At 36.5% G+C, this 23,441-nt stretch overlaps 1 protein-coding gene across 1 annotated transcript in view; it reads right to left on the bottom strand.

Moving 5' to 3' along the window:
- Positions 1–23,441, bottom strand: part of GRM8 (glutamate metabotropic receptor 8) — a 592,112-nt gene that overhangs the window by 281,560 nt on the left and 287,111 nt on the right. Inside the window, exons 3-5 of the mRNA XM_058191139.1 lie at positions 10,484–10,619; positions 8,818–8,972; positions 7,710–7,847 (exon numbers count right to left, since the gene is read on the bottom strand). Coding sequence (XP_058047122.1) covers positions 7,710–7,847; positions 8,818–8,972; positions 10,484–10,619 — 429 coding nt within the window. The remainder of the gene's footprint in view (positions 1–7,709; positions 7,848–8,817; positions 8,973–10,483; positions 10,620–23,441) is intronic.

The raw sequence follows: 23,441 nt of genomic DNA, 5'->3' as shown, positions 1-23,441 counted from the left end.
CTGATACCAATACGATGATGTGCCACCACTTTCAGTGATATCAATTTTTAAAAGAAGTAATGGTTTCTTGAAAGGGAGGGAAGAGGAAGGAAGGAAGGAAGGAAGGAAGGAAGGAAGGAAGGAAGGAAGGAAGGAAGGAAGGAAGGAAGGAATTTGTTGGAACATGGATCCCAAAGTGGCCTCAAATCTCACTTGCAATTTGATGTTGGAATTTCAAATTAGGATAGACTAGGTTAGAATTTGAACTTTCAGAATTTATTCCTGTCATATCCCATGCACATACTAGATTAGTTTGCCATCAAAGTATTTAAACACAGGATCATTTTTTTCATTATTAACTATGTAGAAGATCTAAAATCAGTTACAGTAAAATATAGGATCATGTGCCAATAATTATTCTCCCTTCTTTGTTGACAACTCCTTCTGGGATCTTTGATTTCACTTCATTGCTTATCTTGTGGCCACCATGTGCTTTTAGAGGAATATGTAGAATATATATAATTGACCAACATTTGGGTAGATTAGCAATATGTATCTACTCAGATTAATAGCTTAGTGGGGTTTGCATCAATTCATTTACCCAAATTAAATGTAAGCTTGCTACTTAGAGTAAATCTTTCTTTTCCATTTAATTTTTCTTTGACACCAGTCAGACCCCTGTTACTAGAACTTGACCATAGGCAAAAAAAAAAAAAAAGCAACAAAAAAATTACTTAATCTCATATATGATATGATTATTTCACTATCAAATTTTACAAATCCAGCATCCTTTCTATAGTTTTTTGAGAAATATCCTTGCATGTAAATTATCCATGCAAAATGGATTTTTATTTATCTTTTTTTTTAGTATAACATAATTTAAACCAAAGTTTATTTGAGCCTCCAAATATATTCCTACCAAACTGCAAATCGTATTACAGATAGCTGTAGTTTATTAAGGTCAAATAAAATGATCTGCCATGAAATTTAAATCACCATTCTGGGGTGTTGTTTTTGTCACATTTTTGCTGCAAATCAGCTTATTTGAGGGACATGGTACTCTGCAGATAATGTACAAATTAATAAGGTTACATAAAGTAGAAAACTGCTGAGATATATTTTTAATATTTATTGTGTAATGTAATCTATATTTTAAGTGCAATGCGAATAAAGTTAGCTTTCTTGTTAGCAATAAGACAAAACTGAAATGATAAACCCACCTTTTTCTAGGGCACACAGTATTACTCATAAGCCTGGCTATATAGAACATGGATTTTTTTCAGAACATTGGATAGTAGTTAATTCCTTTTATTCATAAGTAGTCAGTGATGCTATTGGAACCAAGTTTGTTCTAATAGGTTGTTTCAACATAGAAAATGTCCTAGTGTGACTTGTAGAAAAAGAATGTCAGACTGAAGACAATTCCAAGCAGATGTCTAGTGAGCACTGGGAGATGAAGAAATAATTATCTTGCTCAAACCATGGTTGGCACTTTTGAAAGATGTTAAATTTGCATACTTTCTTTTATAATCCCTTTTGGAAATTGCTTGTTAACTACTTTTCTGCTTTCAGAAATCTTTGGATCAACAAGTTTGAAAACACTGTGTGAATTTGCCTTCAATTCTTAATAAAAAATGTTTTCACTATAAGCTTAAGAACTTTTGTTAACAATTGAAGAAAAAAGCAAAAGGTTGATTAAAACTTTGATTTTGGAAAGACTTACAAAAGACAGGCCATAAAAATGACATACAAAGACATGATACACTTTAAAAAACCTGATGTTTTAATAATAAAAAGGGCATACAATCAACCAAGAAAGGATCTTGGGTAATTTTACTCTATTTTTTTCTTTTAGTTTTTACTATTGTAAATATAATCTTTAATAACATTACTTTAAAAAAAAAACATCCTAGGGTACTTAATTATCACCTATCTCCAGTCAGACTTTATATGCAGATGTGGAGACAGAGGGAGGAGGGAGGGAAGAGAGAGAGAGATAATTTACTATGACATTCACATTTCTAATACACAAATCCTTTGTGCTAGAATCATATTTGGGTAAGTATAATGAGTTTTCTCTTCTATGAGTTTGATTGCTTCCTGTATATTTCTATAGCCACCACTAGCAAATTACAATACAGAAACAAATCAACTGCATATCCTAATTTCCAATTCACCATTAGTGAGCTAGAAGAAGTGATAGCATAAAATATTCTCTCAGATACGTTTTCAGAAAGCAATAAGCGGAAGGTTAGGTTTTCATTCCTGTTCTCCAAATTATTAATAGAGTTGATCTGAGCGCATTTGAAACCTGTAGTGCTGAACAGTAGTGAAGGATTAAAACAGGTTGTGTGTAATCTTTTGTAGCCATTGACACAAATGTCAGAAAGCAATTTAAGGGTTCAACAGCCTGCTCTTCACCAGATACCACAAGATAACTGAGTGGGTGGAGTTAGTTTGACTATGTATTGTATTGCCTGATTTGTTTAGAGCTAAATCAACTTCCCACAGGGATTAGTTGACTGAGATAAATGTTCCTTTATGCTATTCTCATGTCACACTAAGCCTCTCCCCAACCCAGTTTGGTATATTATAGACACAGGGTCATAGATGTGCATGCTCTCTTTCATTTAGCTCTCACTGTATCAAAAAACCTCCATCTGGGATGTGGCCACTAATATGTCAACAGGAAAACATGGTCACTTCCACATGTCATCTATGGCTTGTTATTGAACAATGAACAATACATTGTCTGCACAATCTGAAAAGCAAGAGCTCTTGCAAAGATTTGTATTGCTCACCTGCAGAGTGCACGCATTGCAGGAAATAGTTCTTAGTTCAGTTGTAGACTCTCTTCAGTAAAGCTTTTATCTAAGCACTGGATAGTATTAGCCAGCATAGATAACATTAAAATATTTTAAAACATTAAAAACATTAAAATAGACAGAATAAAGCAATTCCTATTTAATCAAACAACAGATACAGGTTTAGCAGAAAACTCAAAAATTCATTCCTGAGGAAAATTTATCCTGTTTTTTTAATAACGGAACCCCATAGATTATGTTTGATAGGCTTTGAGCCGTAGCTTCTGTCTCAGCAAATGTACTATTTTTAAATTGAAAAGATAAACAGTTTTCCTAATACACATGAAGTGGTGCATGAGTCATAAGATGGGAAGGGGGAGAGAGGGGGGATAGGGAGGGACAGCGGGAGAAGACCATTTGCTGACAAAAATTACCAGATTCTTTTCTGCGCATACAAATAGAACCAAAACAGCAGCATTTTATTTTTCTGCATTTTCTTTCAAAATAGAAGTAACTTTTAAACCTGTTCTATTCATTTTAGGATACAGTCTTTCTAGTCAGAGTTGAGGTCAAAAACTGTGAGCTAAAGTCCTGGCACCCACATGATGTGTTTGTATACAGTATGTGCAATTGCCCATCAAATGGTCACATATTGCTTACTTAGAGGATAAATAACGTACAGCATAGTCAAATATAGCATAGTCACTTTAAAATGAGTTTTCTAAAGATGGAACTGAAGAACCACATGTATGTGTTTCCACGACAGAGCCATTTGTTTAACAGTGACCATTAAAAATGTATTTCAGAAAGAGAAATAAGTCTCAGTAAGGATAACAGTGAAGAAAATATATTCTGAATGCAATCAGACATTTAGTGGCATTAGAATAGATTTGGTCTTTTAATAAAAAATAATGTATGGATTTGTGTTTTAAAAATTTTAGTCATCTTTCAGTAGCCACACTTTTTTCAAAAACATTGAAATTGCATTGTTCATTTAAAGTAGGCATTTAAATGTATGTATTTTAGGAACACAAAAATGTATTATTCATTTTTTAAAAAGGGAACGTACAAATGGGTTATATTATGGGAAATAACTTGCAAGAAATGCATCCATTACTCACATTTTGTTTTAAAACAGCGTCAGGAAAAAATCACACACAAAAAAGAAGACATTCAATACAAAAGTACAAGTTGAGGTGGGAATGGGACAGATTAATTTTAAAGACAGAAAAATGAGAAACTCCATGCAACTAGAACGGACACTTTCGTATATTCCTCATTCAGATAGCATATCCCTGACCTGTGTTCTAGTTCAGAGGTCTCCAACCTTGGCAACTTTAAGACTTGTGGACTTCAACTCCCAGAATTCCTCAGCCAGCAAAGCAAAACTGGCTGAGGGATTCTGGGAGTTGAAGTCCACAAGTCTTAAAGTTGCCAAGGTTGAAGACCCCTGACCTAGTTTATCAGAAAATGGAATTAGAATGCATGGCAAGTGAACATTTATTTACACAGCATCTATTATGTTCTTTGTCCAGGAAATCAATCTTGATATATAGAGATGGAGAGTCTCAGAAACAGTCTCAAAAAAACTCATGGCTATCCTGGTACTTAAAAAAAAAAGCCTTAAATCTCCTTTCCAATATTCTCATAATACAAATCTGCCTATTTGCTCCATCAAACCTTCAGACTTCTTTTTTAACAAAAACTGAACACAAGGAAATTGAACAAAACAGCAGTAAATGGATATGTATCTTATTTTGTTATTCCTACATTAGGCAAGATCTATCATGTAAAAGGCAAGGGTAAATGTTATTCAGCCATATAGTTTACTTTGAGAAGAGGCACATTGATTTCAGTTGTGAAATTCAAAAATTTTCCCTACTGATTCTGTGAGCCTGGCTTGGTGGTCATGGCTTGGTGGTCATGTAACTGAGTGGACATGGCTTGGTGGTCATGTGATCGGGAATATCAACTATCACTCTTTACACAAAAATAATATAAAAGCTACACAACTGACTCACACACAATGCAAAAGCAACTGGACTTCACACAAACTGGCCCCTGCAACAAGCAGGAACCTCACAGAGTCACAGATAGCTCAAAAGCAAACTATCACACTTTACACAAAGATACAGGTTCGGGCAATAGGTAGTAAAAAAATGCTTTAAAAAGTAAAAAAAAAAGTTTCCACGCAGCACAGCTGATTATTGGAACCTTTTTAAAAACTTTTTAAAGCATTTTTTAATTATCTATTCGCCTAAACTGGTAGTAAAAAAAAGTTCTGAGATCAGCTGTGCTATGTGATTGTTGAAAGACAAGACCAAGAAGACATGATTATCCTGAGATCAGTAAGAGACTAAAACAGCAGCAAATCTAGGACCCACAATGATTTACACTGTTTATCACAACAATGTATTGATGGGATAGTTATTGGGCACAGAATTATCACCTTTATTTTATATTTAATAATTCTGAATAATAAAAGTGCTAATTCCACACAAAAAAATGTGACTGCTGATTCCCACTAGATCAATTAGAATTGCCCAACTACTTTACTATTTTGTCAATTCTGATGTAGCCCACTGTCTTTACTTTTGGCTCTAAAATAAATGTAACTGAAAAAACATTTTAATTTCAAAATTAGATTATACAATGCTCTCCTTGCTTATCATGTTTTAACTGCCATTATCGCCCCCTCTTTCCAATTAATTTAATTGTATTTTGATTTTTGTCTTTTAGTTAATCTTGACTGCTGGCAACTGCATAGATAAGGCATCATTTTCGGAAACACATTTTTTGTTGAGAGAAAATGACTGGCCCAAAGTCACCTATTTGGCTTCCTTGCCCAGACAGGATTAGAACTCTGCCCACTCCCAATCCAGTGCTTATTTTTGGGAATTCAAATATATAAAGAATAAAAATATAATCCAAACAATGAGGTAAGTTAAATTGCATAAAATTGTTCCAGTGTATTTAAAAGTCACAGTAAATATTTCTTTCTTATTAAACCTTAAACTTAATATCCAAGAGTAAAATAGAAACTATTTAAACATTGAAACCAAAAGGTTTCTAACCTTCAAATACATTTTTAAGTTCATTATAAAGTACCATAAATGTCTTCCATAGAAACAAATATTATGGCTTGTTCATGACCTGTGCAAATTAGCCAAATTTGAACTTGCTGTACATGGCTCATGAAATCTCTTCTCCCATCTCTATTTTTAACACTGCCATCAGTGATTATAAGCATTTAAAGGCTGATTAGCTTTGCTGAACAGTTAAACAAAATGCTAACGTAAGAAATATAAGCTGCTCTTCTTATAGTAAAAAGGAATGCAAGATGTAGTAATCTTAATTAACATTTTAGATAAGATTTTGAGGAGAACATTTCTATACCCTAACATTTAACAAGTAGAAGCCTATAAGACTACTATTAGATTGGAAATGCAACCATAATTTTAATGGAGTAAGGCTTACTTATACCTCAACCAATCTTTTTCCATTTACTATGCTTAAAAAGGTAAAGGTTCCCCTCGTACATATGTGCTAGTCGTTCACGACTCTAGGGGGCGGTGCTCATCTCTGTTTCAAAGCCGAAGAGCCAGCACTGTCGGAAGACATCTCCATGGTCATGTGGCCAGCATGACTCAATGCCAAAGGCGCATGGAACACTGTTACCTTCCCACCAAAGGTGGTCCCTATTTTTCTACTTGCATTTTTTTTACATGCTTTCAAACTGCTAGGTAGCAGAAGCTGAGACAAGTAATGAGAGCTCACCTGTTACGCAGCACTAGGGATTCGAACCGCTGAACTGCTGACCTTTTGATTGACAAGCTCAGCATCTTACCCACTAAGCCACCGCGTCCCTAGATTACTATGCTTAACATAATGCAAAAGCCTATCGTACAACATATCAATTAGCTGCAAGGAAATGAACCTATTTATAGGGTACACCTTGAGATGATATGTCTATATATGTACACACACACCTTTCACTAATAATGAATGAGGACACAGTTTGTATTTAGCCCTGTACTGATCTTTTAACTTATATCTTTAGCCTACAACTATTTTAATTATTAAGGATTTGCTACAAAATACTGCAAATTATTAGGACTATTGGATTATGGATTATGGTTTAATCACGTGCTTTTACAGCAATTTCATTGATTACATGAATACATTTGTATATTATCAAGAAAACACTCAGTGGACAGATGAAAAAATATTTTAAAGACTGGAACCTTGATAAACTTTAACCGAGTAAGCCTATTAAATATTTAATGAAACTTAAATATTTTTTAAAGTATTGTTTCTTTTAATTCTAGCAGCAGCAAAGTAAATGAAAATAATACACTTTTTCCATTATTGCTATCTGATCATTGCAAAAGACTATGTGAACTATATATGAAAATCATAGTCACTTCCCATTAGCACACTCTATATGGCCCATGAAAAACAATATGGCTAACTTCAAGCAATAAATCAGGACAGAGCCCTCTGTCAAATAAATAAATATCAAATAAATACCTACAACATTGCCAGTGTACATAATTAAAACTCATCACCAATACACTTTCAGCAGTTATAAATTCCTTCCATCAATCTAATTAGCAATAGAGCAATATGAAATGTTAACAAATACCTAAGAGCCTACTTGATTCAATCTGTGAGAATTGAGAGTTTAAAAAAACTTTTATCCGAATAAAATTTAAAACACTGTTTGAAGTCTCCTTCAAGTCACGCTCAAGTTCTTGCACTTTTCTTGAAAACAATATGGATGTGATTCGCTACTCTCTTTTTTTTTCCAATTTAGCCACACTTTAACTCTTGAGCCAAGACAAAGTCAGGCTACTGCCTGCCAGAGTAACAAAGCCCATCAAAAAAAGAAAATAACTTGAACAAAGTGCATGCTCAAGCAGTTACCTGTACATTTTTTTATGTTGCTATTTCTCTTTCCATGAGAGCCCAGCTTGCATCCAAAATTTTCTTCCCAAAATTCTGCAAACCACACATTTCTTCTGTTATTTGCTAGGGTTCGACTTCTAAAATATCTATCAAAACCTGAATTGAAAATACAGATACTTATTTTATTTATTTATTTTGTCAAACATGTATAAGATAACAGATATAAGTATAAACATGATTATGAATACGTTTTTTTTTCCAGTTTTGTACACCAGGAGTCTCCAACCTTGGCAACTTTCAGACTTGTGGACTTCAACTCCCAGAGTTCCTCAGCCAGCAAAGCTGAAAGTTGCCAAGGTTGGAGAGCCTTGGTGTACACTATCCAGAGTTGAGTGGCCAATAAATTGAAAGAAAGAAAGAAAGAAAGAAAGAAAGAAAGAAAGAAAGAAAGAAAGAAAGAAAGAAAGAAAGAAAGAAAGCAATGGCACAAACTGATGTTATTGTTGCACAAGAAAGCTTCAGTTTAGAATTTCTTCAGTATAAATAAATTGAACTGTTTACAAAATATGTTCTTCTCAGAATGGTCATAAATTGGATGCACAATACAGGTAATCCTCATTTAATGTTACCACTGATTCAGCACTGAATGAGGGGTACTCACAAGATGTTCTTATAGTTATGACCATCCCCACAATCATGTGATCACCATTTGTGAGTTTTACTGCTGGCTTCCAACAAAGTCTATGCAGAAGCTGGCAGGAGAATGCAAATGGCAATCACATGATCACTGCATGAGATTTGGCTAGTCATAGTCACAAATCATGTTGCACCTTACAACCTTGTCGCTTAGCAGTGGAATTTCCACTCTAAATTATTGTTGGTAAGCAAGGACTACCTGTAAAGTACTGCTTCACAGAGTGGGCTTGAAAAATTTTTACTTGATAATTATGAGTATGGGAACCAAACAATAATGCATCTACAGAAGATAGAAGGAAAATACCATTTAAAGTTATTTGCTGTTGTCATAAGAAAACCATGAAATAGTTTCATGAATGTATGATGTGCCAGAGTTACACAAATATATACTAGGGGTTCACCCTACTAAAGTCTTATTACAGAGTCTTACCATCAATGGAAGCTCTTTTGGGCAAAATGGTGACAGCCCCTTCTGCTATTTCTTCTTGCTGATAAACAGGTGAAATTTTAGAACCCCAACTGTCTGAGCCTATCCAAAGAAAATGTCCAGTTTGATTCAATTTCTTAGCAGCTTCCAGTATTCTCCTGTAAACAATAATTTTTAAAAAACAGTTATTTTAAGCCAATTTTTATAAAGGTTCCTCAAGAATCATAAAACTAGTTGTTTTTCTCAATTCATCAAACATTTTAAATAGCAATAGCATTTAGAGTTATATACCGCTTCATAGTGCTTTTACAGCCTTCTCTAAGCAGTTCAGAGTCAGCAAATTGCCCCCAACAATCTGGGTCCTCATTTTACCCACCTCGGAAGGATGGCAGGCTGAGTCAACCTTGAACCTGGTGAGATTTGAACTGCCAAATTGCAGGCAGCCAGCAGGCAGCAGAAGCAGCCTGCAGTATTGCACCCTAACCACTGCGCTACCATGGCTCTTTAAAGGAGACGTGCTGGGGTTTTTTCGTACAAAAAAGTGTTCAGAAAAATAAATTCTGTAAAGTTTATTTATTTATTTGTAACATTTAGTTATTTGTTTACATAGATCATATTTCTATGCAATCAAAGCCATTCTCAGTAGCTCATGCAGAAAAATTACAATGTAAAGCCTTCACAATACAATACTTAGAAGTATCATGGCAATGAAGCAATAGAAATTAAAAAGAAGAAAGGCTGACTGCTTTTTCATGTTTCTGTCTGCCTCTTTCAGCTGCCTTCTCTATCAGTTCCAAACCAATACCTTCTCTTTTCTGTTTTACTTGTTGTCAAGGGCTGCAGGGGTTATTATTAATGTCTGTGGAGGAAAAGGCTCTTCCTTTCTTGCCATTACTTTTGGTTAACCTGCATTTTCTGCTTAATTTGTTTTCTTAAACTCAGATAGCAGCACTCAGTGAACTTTGGCTAAACTTCCAAAGCTAAGTAAGCTCACTCCTGTTAGGACATGGCTGAGTGACTTCCAGGGTGATCCAGAGGTATCCGTTCTATAGGAAAGAATATTCCAAGTCAAATTGATTCCAAATTGATCCCTACCATTGTCAAAATAACTACATGGACAAGATTGAAGTCTTGAATTGAAGTCAAACTTCACTCAAGGGTTTTTTGGTTTTTTTTAGTAAATATTGGGTGACTATGAAAGACATGATTCTTTCATAGTCACCTGAACGTTTAAATAACAGTATGCCAAGGGACAAGTTCAAGTGACTATGAGAAAAGAAGGGGGAAAGATGTGGATTTGTCCTTTTGCTTGCTTTTGAATGCTTTCATTTCACTTGTGCCTTCCACTGTTACTCAACTTTGCAGTCAAGGGAAGAGTGTTAAGTGAATTCTATAGAAATGGCAAAAAGTCAGAGTACCAAAGAAAATTGACCCCAAAATTTAGCCTTTTTCTCTAAAACCTTAGGTATTCCCCCTGTTATTGTTTTCTATTTTTACTGGGTTCCACTGGAACAGGAACATTCTGTGAAAACCAAATGTTTCTTTTTCCTGTGTTTAAGGATTGCTCGAAAATTGGAACGAGCAACAAAACTAAAATCTAGTATGAGTAACATGTATAAATAAAACCATGACTTTGAATGTTACTTATTCTAGCAAAAAATGCCAATACCTTATATCATCTTCATTTGCAAACATAATTACAGCACGAGCATTTGGAGTCTCCATCAAGCGTTTGATAATCTTCTCAAATTCTCCTGGTCTTGGTTCTCGGGGGATTTTTAGGGACTGAGCAATGCAGACACCACCTGGAGAAAAGGGGATAATAAAAGAAAATACAGGTGGTTGGTTTTTTTAGTCATTACTTTTTTTCTAAATCATTATATTCAGTTTACAGTGAAAATAGAAATCTGGCTTTAGAGAAGACTACCAAGCCAAAAACAGTATAAAATGTAACTTTGCAAATGCAATACTAGTGCATAATGCTTCAATTTTTTGTTAAGCTCATTGCATCTAATTTCTATTCTATCTAATGTCATTATTTATTGTATAGTGCTCCACAGTATGAATTATTAAAACAATATAGTAGGAATACATTTTATGGCAAAAATATTTTGGTGGATACAATAAAGTGTCAAATCTGCATGCTTCTTCTGGAATCTATAGCCAGGCCTCCTACAATTATTAATCACCACATTATTAATTCAGTTGTATTCATTATTCAACCATATTATTAAAGTTGTGTATAATCATCAATAAAAGCTACACCGTAGTTACAACTGATATACCATAAGAACAATCAAATCTATCCAAGGTTCCCTGATGTCCCAACCTCCATTAGCTTCAACATAAGCATAGAACAAAGGAATAAGTTGGTTATTCCTGTAGCCTCAAACAGGATCACCCCAGTGGTGAGTTTCACATTATGTTACCACTGGTTCACCATGTGCACGCCTGCTTGCTTCATGTGCGCCTGCCCGGTTTGCATGCCCACCTGCCTTTTGGACACGCGCCTGGCCTTCTGGACATGCGCTTTGCTTGCTTGTGCACCTTCTGCGCATGCGCCCAGCCTCAAAAATGTGCCTAAATAGGATGGCATAGAGCCAGGAAAGGTGGGCAGGTGGGTGAGTGGGTGGGCCCACCTGTGATTTCCTCTACCGGTTCAGGTGAACCAGTCCAAACCTGCTGACTATCACCTCTGGATCACCCCAATCATAAAATAATTTTAATTTTAATTATATTGGCAAATATTAGAGAAAATATCTATGTTTATGCTGGCTGCAGGACCCAGAGATAGTATAGTGGTAACACTGTCTAACCAAGTCTCTCCTCAGAAAAAATTGCACTAAGATTTAAAGACTGATGAAGAATTGATTCCAATGGATGTATCCAGCTTTCTCTCTTGACTCCTCCATCCCCCTTCCCAAAACTGAAATAGAATAAATGACATTTAGAAAGGTTGTGCCCTTCTTTAGAATGTAATATGTAAAGATAATTTTAAAATATCCAGTTTAGCTTAAAATAAATAGTTTAACAAAGTATCTTGTATAGCAGAACCGGTTTTAAAGTTACTAGGCAGGACACTTACATTAGCATGCTGTATGTAACTCAACATCTCTGCAGAGAATTTTAACACTTTTTAAATGGCTAAAGCAATAAATTCTCATGCTAAAACCAAAAGACAAGCATGGGAACGAGAATGATTTCATTTAGAGGGCTTCAGTAGAGGTATGACAAAATGAAAGGAAAGGAACAATAACATAGCCAGTAGTATTTGGAGGTGTGTCTGTGTGGAGATAGATGAGTGTGTGTGTGTGTGTGTGTGTGTGTGTGTGTCTAAGAGAGAGAGAGAGACAGACAGACAGATAGACAGACACTACAGATAGATAAGATAGATAGATAGATAGAATTTTTTATTGGCCAAGTGTGATTGGACACACAAGGAATTTGTCTTGGTGCATATGCTCTCAGTGTATATAAAAGAAAAGATACATTCATCAAGGTACAACATTTACAACACAATTGATGGTCAGTATATCAATATAAATCATAAGGATTGCCAGCAACAAAGTTACAGTCATACAGTCATAAGTGGAAAGAGATTGGTGATGGGAACTATGAAAAGATTAATAGTAGTGCAGATTTAGTAAATAGTTTGACAGTGTTGAGGGAATTATTTGTTTAGCAGAGTGATGGCCTTCGGGGAAAAACTGTTCTTGTGTCTAGTTGTTCTGGTGTGCAGTGCTCTATAGCGTCGTTTTGAGGGTAGGAGTTGAAACAGTTTATGTCCAGGATGTGAGGGATTTGTAAATATTTTCACGGCCCTCTTCTTGATTCGTGCAGTATACAGGTCCTCAATGGAAGGCAGGTTGGTAGCAATTATTTTTTCTGCAGTTCTAATTATCCTCTGAAGTCTGTGTCTTTCTTGTTGGGTTGCAGAACCGAACCAGACAGTTATAGAGGTGCAAATGACAGACTCAATAATTCCTCTGTAGAACTGAATCAGCAGCTCCTTGGGCAGTTTGAGCTTACTGAGTTGGCGCAGAAAGAACATTCTTTGTTGTCCTTTTTTGATGATGTTTTTGATGTTAGGTGTCCATTTTAGATCTTGCGATATGATAGAACCTAGAAATTTAAAGGTTTCTACTGTTGATACTGTGTTGTCTAGTATTGTAAGAGGTGGAAGTATGGAAGGGTTTCTCCTAAAGTCTACCACCATTTCTACAGTTTTGAGTGTGTTCAGTTCCAGATTGTTTTGGTTGCACCACAAGGCTAGTCGTTCGACCTCTCGTCTATATGCGGATTCGTCATTGTCTCGAATGAGACCGATCACTGTTGTGTCATACGCACAGGAAGAGAGGGAAAGAGATTGGATGTTTCATGGTCTACTTCATAAAATAAACTTGCCATTCCTAAACATTCCGTCACCTTCATCAGTCATTCTGCCATTGTGGGTATTTTTCATTTTTATGCATATTACAATCTCACAGTAATTATCATATATAAAATAAAACTATATTTTATATATCCATTTGTTCCACTTTAGTATATGCCATCCCCAAGCATTCAATAGCCAACATTCATCTGGATTCTGTTTGAATCTGTTGTTGCTGCAGTCTTTTCCATGTCTTTAAGGATCGCAGATGTTTTGGTTTTCATGATGTCATACATTTGAAAATGAATATATTTAAATAATACTTAAATGATAACTTTTTCCTTTCTGATATCCCGCCAAACACGTAAACAGATTAACTTTTTTTGGAGGAAAGGAGCCCCACTTTGGCTACATTTGTTTTGGGAAAATGTGAAAGAGATGTACTGTTACTTTTTGCATCACCAAACCATTAAGCCTCTGGAAAAAAAAATTAAGCTTTCAATCATTCCTTAAAATGATATATGCATAGAAAAGAAAACCAATTCTTAAAAATAGTGATGAAGGAAGGACAGCACATTACCTTGTTTAGAATTTTTAGTTACAACTAAAGATGCTCTGATATTTAAGAAACCTATTTCCCTTTCCTTTGAATAAATCAAGGAAAGTTGCAAATACTTACCCATTATACATAGTGAATTCTGTGGAACTTTGGAAATAATGGGACTAATGAAAATAATTATTGTTATTGGCAGACTGGGTGCCATACTAAAAAGCCTTGGATGGCACTTAGAAAATGTGCGCATTGAAAAAATTTCCACCTGTCAATTGCAAAATACCATATTGCTTGGATCTGCACATATACTATGCTAATACATTATGACATCCTAGGTCAGTGATTGTGAGCACTTTGCACATGCTCATCAGGGCTGCAACCAAAACGAGGAGCTGCCCAGGGGGCATGCGCATGCCGGATAAGGTACTTCCGGTTTCCAGCATGCGCATGCATGCCAGCAAGCAAGACTTCTTGTTACTGCCATGCATGTGCATGTGCTGATCAGCTGGCTGGTATGCATGCTCACGCCAGAAAATGGAAGACCAGCTCTTCCCGTTTTCGGCATTGCCGCATGCACAAAAGCCAGCTGATCATCACATGCACATGTGCACCAGAAACCGGGAAGAGGAATGGGTGATGCCACGCATGCCAGGCAACATGGCTCTGTGTGCCACTTTGGGCACGCGTGCCATAGGTTTGCCATCATGGGCCTAGATTCTTAGGAATAACTTGATGTGAATGAAGGCCAAAACTAGGTAAAGAACTGGCAGTTGTGTTTTCAAATTGTTGTGTATATAATAATATAGGAATCAAAATTGTAATTATAATATCCTACAAAGAGCCTGAATAGTTGTTTTCTTGGACTTTAATGTCATAAGAAAAACATCATCACCGCACCGCAACTGAAGTGGGCATTTTAGCCTGTATGAAGAACAGTAGAAGGAATAAATAAAAATGCAGTTCAGACTTCCTACTACATTCACAGTAAAATCAGCACACCATTCTTTGACAAGCAAAGCAATTAGTATGTTTCTTTGTCTATATATTTCCTCCACCCACCCACTCCCTCTGTATTCAGGCAAGGAATTCTCTTTTGATTTACAAGAGGGAGTCAAAAACTGAAATGACCTAGAGAGAAAATACTGAACTTAAACAGAGATACAGACCTAATCTACATCAGTTTTAAGTTGTAATAGGAACATAATACTATAAGGAAACACGGATACTTAAGTATTTGACAAGCTGTTGAGAATGGGACAAGTTGGCCTCTCTCAGCTGCAGTCAACTAGCTCAGTCTTATTTGTTTGTAGGTAAAATATTGAGAGAAGATGCTAAAGTATGATCCTGTTTGTGTATCAGGCGGTCAGAGGATACTCACCTGAATAAAGGAACAGGCTACACATGCTCCTATTTCTAAGCAATGTGGGTTAAGTAGTATAGCCTGCAAAGATTTCTACCTATTTTCATATGAACAAAAGCAGTCTAGATGGCTAGAAAATAGCGCACATTTCAGATGGACGATTTGCTTCAATGAAAGCTTGAGTGAAACATCTATTGAAACTGCTTTATAAAGCAACCTGGACCCCTCACTTCTATGGATAGAGTGAAGCAGCCAGATTGCTCTGCTTTGCGTATCTGGTCACCTACCTCCTCTGAAGCTTTCTCTAGCACTTTCAATACCAGAACTGGTATTGCTACAAACTCCCCATATGCAGGAATTGCATCATCCCTTCTAATCAGGTATTGGAAGCAAAAGAAGAGTTTTCTGCTGGTGATCAAAAGTTGTGCAGAAGTATTTGGGGCAGTGGTGGGTTGCCTCCGGTTCGGTCCAGTTCTATAGAACTGGTAGTAAAACCAGTGGGAGGCTCTGCTCACCCACCACGACATCATCATGCGTGATCTCCACATGCACTCCCATTGCAAGCCAGTAGTAAAGGTAAGTAGAACCCACCCCTAATTTGGGGTTTTTTACAAGTGCCAAAAGAGAGTGCATAGAGGTTTCAAGACAACGAAAGGTGTTTTGTGGAGATAAATCAGAAGCATAGGAACTTGGATGATCACACAGGAAGTGTGTGTGTGTTAATGAGTAAGTGTACCCATCCTTTACACTAATCTTAGAGTACTTAGTTACGTCATGATGTCCAATGAGGGTTTGTAACATTTATCTACAGGCAGAATTTCTGAGTCTGTTTTTATACTGAAGCCACTATCTAAACGACAATGTTGATTCTCAGTTCTGCTACAGTGAATTTCATCTCTGTCACAAACTCAGAAGACAGTATTAGATAACCTATTATTTCCCAGCATTTACTTCCTACATTTCAGGAACAATACTATATTTTTATTTGTTTGCCTTACAGGGTTGTGCTATGGGGTATGCTGTATTTTCCATGCGAGGCTTTGAGCATTATAGAGATACTTTAATGCCTGAAGCAAAGGACAGGATGCTTTTTTTCCCATAGAAAAGATGACCAAAATGACAACTAAATCTAATTTCACCATTTGAAAGTATTGCCTGGAGAAAAATTATCTTGCATGTTTCAAGGCAGGAACTCCATTATGCCTGTTCTCAACCTGCTACCTCTTTGCCAATGTACATGGCAATAAACTTACTACATCGGAACTCATAGCTTATTTAGCCATTTTGCCTAGACTGGAAATGGATGTACACTAGTAGTGGGTTTCAATTTTGTTCACTACCAGTTTGCTTGTGGGCACGCACAACGCTTCTGCGGATGCACAGAGATGTCCGGGAAGGTGGGTGGAGCCTCCTGCCACTGCCGCTACTATCCAGGGCGAACTGATAGCAACCCACCACTGATGTACACATATGCGCCAGATTGCTGATATGCCTGCTTATTTTATTCTTAAAAAGAGGGGGGGAAAGAGTCACTTTTTTTTGTTTTGTTTACATTTATATCCCGCCCTTCTCCGAAGACTCAGGGCGGCTTACAGTGTATAAGGCAATAGTCTCATTCTATTTGTATATTTTTTACAAAGTCAACTTATTGCCCCCCCAACAATCTGGGTCCTCATTTTACCTACCTTATAAAGGATGGAAGGCTGAGTCAACCTTGGGCCGGGCTTGAACCTGCAGTAATTGCAGGCTCTGTGTTCTAATAACAGGCTTCTTAACGGCCTGAGCTATCCCGGCCCTTAATCTAATGGTTAAGGCACTGTGAGTTCTAGTCTCACCTTTGGCATGAAAGCCAGCTGGCGGACTTTGGGAGATCTTAGCCAACTCAGGTCACAGGACTGTTTTTCTGGGAAAATAGTAGGAAGAAAGGATATTGGCCACATAGAATTATTTATAAAAATTATAAAGGTGAGGGGGGGAGAGGGAGGGAGGGAGGATGAGAGGGGGGAATTTGGAAAAGAATTTTGTAGTTTTCTGGAAGTACAGGCCTTGTATTTTGGTATATTTAGGCTGAGAATTCAATATTCTAAATCAAATGGTAGTAGCATTTCTTTATTGAAAATGTAACACAAGTTTCGAAGTGCAGACACATACAGAAATATATACACACAGAGTATCATAAATACTATATATATATATACAGATCTGTGAATTAAAGTGTACCTTTCAAACAATTTCTTCACCATCATCCCATTTCTATAAAAGTCTTAAACTTCACACGGTTCTATAAATATTCTGATTTATTGTTTGATCATTACTTTATAAATAACTGCATGCCAGTTTTTTTCAGTTTTTAACACTGGTTGGGAAGCAAAAACCTTGCAGGAATGAAATGTTCTAATATTAACTATGGGTTTTCTTCTTACAATAAATAAAGATACATTGTACTTTCAGTGCCAGATACATTTATTTATTTATTTATTTATTTATTTATTTTTCAAATTTATATACCGCCCTATCTCCCTAAGGACTCAGGGCGGTTCACAGGCAGTTAAAATACATATAAATACAGATTAAAAAACAATTAAAAAACTTATTCTATTGCCCGAAATTTAAAATAGTATATATAATAAAACCCCTTAAAACCCATAACTTTAAAATCTAATCCAGTCCCGTGCAGATAAATAAGTGTGTTTTAAGCTCGCGACGAAAGGTTCGGAGGTCCGGAAGTTGGCGAAGTCCTGGAGGGAGTTCGTTCCAGAGGGTGGGAGCCCCCACAGAGAAGGCCCTTCCCCTGGGTGTCGCCAGACGGCATTGCCTAGCTGACGGCACCCTGAGGAGTCCCTCTCTGTGAGAGCGCACGGGTCGGTGAGAGGTATTTGGTAGCAGTAGGCGGTCCCGTAAATAGCCCGGCCCTATGCCATGGAGCGTTTTAAAGATTGTCACCAGCACCTTGAAGCGCACCCGGAAGGCCACAGGTAGCCAGTGCAGTCTGCGCAGGATAGGTGTAACACGGGAGCCACGAGGGGCTCCCTCTATCACCCGCGCAGCTGCATTCTGAACTAACTGGAGCCTCCGGATGCCCCTCAAGGGGAGCCCCATGTAGAGAGCATTGCAATAATCCACATTATTATTTAGTAACAAAAATGTGTTCAGGAGCATTTCAGATTTTAAAAATTATATCACTACTTAGAATCTATTAGTTTTTGTTTTCTACTTAACTTCTGAAATAGAAAATATAGGTAATGTAAAGCATATGGTATTTCTATAATTCTGAAATTAATTATATCATCTATCAGATAACATTAGATCGATAAACAGTAATTATACTAATTATCTACAATATTTTATATAATTAAATACCATATTTCTCAGATTGTAAAATGCTCCGGACTATAAGATGCACCTAGCTTTTTTTTTTTTTTTTTGGGCGGGGTGGGTGGGGAGGAGAACAAAAAAAAATCTGCCTCTGCCTCCCAGCAATTTACCTCCTTGCAGCAAACAGCCTGGTCAGCTTCAGCATAGCCTGGTTTAGCACAAGTAGCTGATTGGCAATTGGATCTGCCTCCCAGAATACTGCCTATCAGTTGTTCTATGGATCGCCACCACCCATCACCGCTGTCGCCATCCATCCCCACTTGCGTCTATCACTGCATCTGCGCATCCCATTTTCTGTCTCCACGTGCCCTATTTTCAGCCTCCGTGCATCCTGTTTTCAGCCTGTTCCAGGTGGCGGGGATCACCACTGCCGCCACCTATCTTCGCTGCCTGGAATGGGCTGAAAATGGGGCATGCAGAGACCGAGAATGGGGCCTGCGGAGGCCGAAAACAGGATGTGCGGAGGCCAAAAATGGAGCACATGGATACAGCGATAGGCGGCAGTGACTATAGGCAGTGATGGTGAAGATGGGTGGTGGTAATCCATTCAGCCTGGAACAGCTGATAGGTGGTATTCCGGGAGGCAGATCCAACTGCCAATCAACTGCTCATGCAAAATCAGGCTGTGCTGAAGCTGACCAGGCTGTTTGCTGTTTGCTGCAAGGAGGCAAATTGCTGGGAGGCAGAGACAAAAGGGTTGGGGCTGGCAGGTGGGCCGGGCTTCAGCAACATTCGCTCTATAAGATACACAGACATTTCCACCCACTTTTTTTTGGGGGGGAGTGCGTTTTATACACCGAAAAATACGGTACTTTTAATTATCAGTGATTTGAAATACACACATATATTAACAACACAATTTAAATGAACGGGCACTGATTATTGAGAAAAATATCAGTCATAAACATATTATAAACAAGTAAAACAATGTGGAACCCTCTTGTGGCTTAATTTTATTTAAGCCTCAGGCATGCCTGCTGGCTTAGACTGCACTGTTACTACATTTTAGGTTTCCTATTGTGGTTTTTGCAAAGTTTTTTTTTTTCAATTTTTTGTCCCTAAGTGCCTATTTGGCCATAGCCTAGAGCCAGCCCTGACTGTTTGATTTTAGAAGGCACTGACAGAGGCAATATGCATGCTCAGTGTAATGGTATGTGAAAATGACCGTGGGAGACAGGGGGAAGAGCCACACCTGGGGAACAATCAGATTAAGAGGCAGCTGAGCCCACAAAAGTAATGTAGACATGGCAAACATCTCAGAAGAATCCCGTCTTAGTTTTTTGGGCTCTAAAGGGAATAAGGGAGAAATCTGTTTTTATACTTACAAGGTTCTGTAAATGTCACTTTACAATAAAGGAGAGCTAATACTTTTGGGTGTCCTTCTTCTGTAATGTACCTTGCAACCCAGGCACGTTATAATGTAAGTCAGTTTTTATGTTTTGAAACCAGATTGCTATACAATTCTGAAACAATGAAGCAACTAAATATCAAGGGAAACTAAACTAAGCATAAAATAGTTTATGATTAAAGTAATATTTTTGTGCAATTTAAGTTTTCAAAACAATATGGATTTGGTAAGGATTAATATCATTTAACATCAACATCAATTGCTAATGGTATCGTTAGGATATTAAATAGGTGCTCACATTCATTTCTGCTATATTATATGTTCAGAATTTGGAATCTATTATATTTAACCCATGAATCAATTAAAATGTAATCCACTACTTAGATTCACTAAAATCACATCAGTAATTAGTGTACTGTAGAGGCCTTATTCCATCTCCCCACTACAAACTATGTTAAAGAAATTGCACATCAAGGTTTACACATTTAAGAAAATATATATAGGATATATGTTACCACATAAAGTTGTGGAAAAACTGAATCAATATCTGGAATTTAATCGATGTTCTTTATAATTCTAACCACTGATATAGAACTTAAGTGATGAATTGATCAAGAAGAGATGGAACTATATGATCCTTTGTCTTTGCCTATCTTAAGGTTTCAATTTGCCATGGCTGATGCTAGAACAATAAACTTCAGAATTGAAAATAAATGTAATTTGGTGCATTCCGCAATAAAATATCCAGATTCTCAGAACCCAGCCTCACTGGTGCATCTTTCAGTCTCTCCATTCAGAGCTGATTTTTTGATAGGATTGTGCATTTGAAGCTATCTTAATTACCCCTATTGTAATTGTGTAATTTGCAGCATATCTATCTTATTCTTATATATGAATAATATAAGAGTACCAATAATCAGACATCAGAGTTGCCAAATGGACAAGTATTGCATTAAATTCCTTTATTTTGCCATGATGGCAACACTTTGTGCACCTGCTTTAAAATGAAGTCTTGTGGTATGAAAAATATTGCATATTCTTATGAAATCAATCAATGCGAGATGTTTCAGCCATCTGGAGAATGTTGTTGTCAGTGTGTGTAGTATGTATTAGAGTGTGTGTGTGTATGTTTGAGAGGTGCTTTGAAGTTTGTCATAGATGCTTTAATTTTTACTAGATTATGTTTAATTTTGTAAGAATTTGGTGGCATATAAATCCGTTCAAACAACTTTAAAGTTTAGAAAAGTGTAAGAAAAATATTAAAGAGAAAGAATATCTACTCTTTAACAACAAAAATTCCCCAGAAAAATGTGATAATTATTTAAGATAATCAAATCCACTCTTAAAAATAAAAACTTGTATGCAGAAATGACCAAGAGAATTGTGACAATTATGAATGCACTGAATTGACTGCATCTCCCTGATTATTTCGCCTCCAGATGCCTCGTATTGCCAAAGGCAGAAGATATACTAATTTAAAGGCATTTGTTCCACTTATGAAGGCAATCTGAAGAGCTGCTCATGTATCACCCTGACTACTAAAAATAATATTTCTCATAGGGACTGTACATGCTTCAGAAACAGGACTGTACATGCTTCAGAAACCGTTCGGAAGGAGTGCTTCAGACTTGGCATATCTTCCTGCTGTTCATGAAAACACACCTTGACACAAAACTAAAAAAAAAAAAGGATGAAGCTGCTTTAAGGAATCCACTCTTTAAAGCAAGGGTCTCCAACCTTGGTCCCTTTAAGACTTGTGGACTTCAACTCCCAGAGTTCCTCAGCCAGCTTTGCTGGCTGAGGGACTCTGGGAGTTGAAGTCCACAAGTTTTAAAGGGACCAAGATTGGAGACCCCTGCTTTAAAGTAAATGGAACTCTTAAAACAGCAGTGTGAAAAATATTGGACTGGGTTGCTTTATTAAAAAGTAGAAAGTATAAAATACTTTCTGAACCATTGTTGAAGTGGACAGAGCTCTATCAACTATATATGCTGTTATTCTCAGCCACCAATATAAGTAAACATATCATCATCATATGAACATAAGTAATCCATAATCTTCTCAGATATGGATAAGCAATCTCAATTTTTAAAAAAAAATAGCCAAGAGGAGTTCAAGCTTTAATTCTATAATTAATGTGACTTCTATTTTTTTTTTAAAAGAAAGGAATTTCAATATTTTACCAAAATTCTCAAGCACTACATTTTACTAATATTTTCTACTGGTTCAATAAATAATATATCTCTTATTATGTCATACTTCAACCTGTGGTTAATGTGTTAAAGGGCAACTGCAGAAGAAGATAACAAACTGTTTTACAAAGACCTATGGAAATTTTTTTATACTTATATCTTCTTGTAAGAGAAGAATATACTGTATGATAGTCACAGATTTGTCTGGAAATCATAATTCTTACATAGATTAAGTTTATGAATGCATCACTCAGATATTACAGAAAACAATAATGCTGAAAATAAATGATTTCAATTGAAATCACAGCAGGATGGCACAGGGCTAAGAGAACGTATTTCCTTTTAAAACTGAGATGTGTGTGGAGTGCTATTGATAAGAAGAATATCTCTGACAGCAATCGTGATAAAGAAAGAATGAATGTGCTTGGTATTGAATACTTTCTTAAACTGATTTTTAAAGCTATATTGTTTACCAGTTATGGACACTGTAATGATATCTACTGTATATGGGATGAGCAGAGAGAATTGACATTAATAATTCATTCATGCCTTAAGAGTAAGACTTGGATCATATATTTATTACATACTGTCTGTTTCTCTAGGAGTACATATGGGTCCACACAGTGGTGAAATCCAAATTTTTTTACTACCGGTTCTGTGGGTGTGGCTTGGTAAGGCGTGGTGCTGCTTGGTGGGCATGGCAGGGGAAGGATACTGCAAAATCCCCATTCCCTCCCCACTCTGGGTCCAGCCAGAGGTGGTATTTGCCAGTTCTTCAAACTACTCAAAATTTCTGCTACTGGTTCTCCGAACTGCTCAAAATTTCCGCTACCGGTTTTCCAGAAACCTGCTGGATTTCACCGCTGGTCCACGCTATCTACCTAAGTAAAATTAAGTACTTGTTTTCCACAGCATTGCACTGTAAAAATATCTGTTTTGTCTCTGTTTCTTCATTGGTTCATACCATTTATATTGGAGACAAATGGTTCTGCTTTGTGACAAGAGGCACAGAACAAAGATAATGGATGAATCAGGGCAAAACACTTTGATGGAATTGTAAATGGTAGGGTGGCAATATTGTTAATGTCACAGTTTTACAGCTTATTTCAAATAGAAACAGGGCCAGCACACAAAACCACTGGTACTAAATTATATAAATTATATACATGTACTTGTATATGAAAAAAATTAATAATACAGAGGTTCTGAATCAGTTTCTCCCCACATTTTTAAAATTTTATGTTGTATTTATCTACATTTTTAAAAAAACAAAAAAGCATATCCAATTTATACAGACCCCATATATAATATCCCCCAAATGTATTACCAATTACATATATAAAGTAACCAACAGGGAAATTAAACAGAGAAGTACTTATATGATTCATGAATAAATGTTTCATAAATGTTCTAATTGAATCATATAG

Source organism: Ahaetulla prasina, chromosome 7 (assembly GCF_028640845.1).
Source record: "Ahaetulla prasina isolate Xishuangbanna chromosome 7, ASM2864084v1, whole genome shotgun sequence".
NCBI lineage: Eukaryota > Metazoa > Chordata > Lepidosauria > Squamata > Colubridae > Ahaetulla > Ahaetulla prasina.
The sequence above is the reverse complement of the archived record's forward strand: the minus strand, read 5'-3'. Positions and strand labels throughout refer to the sequence as shown.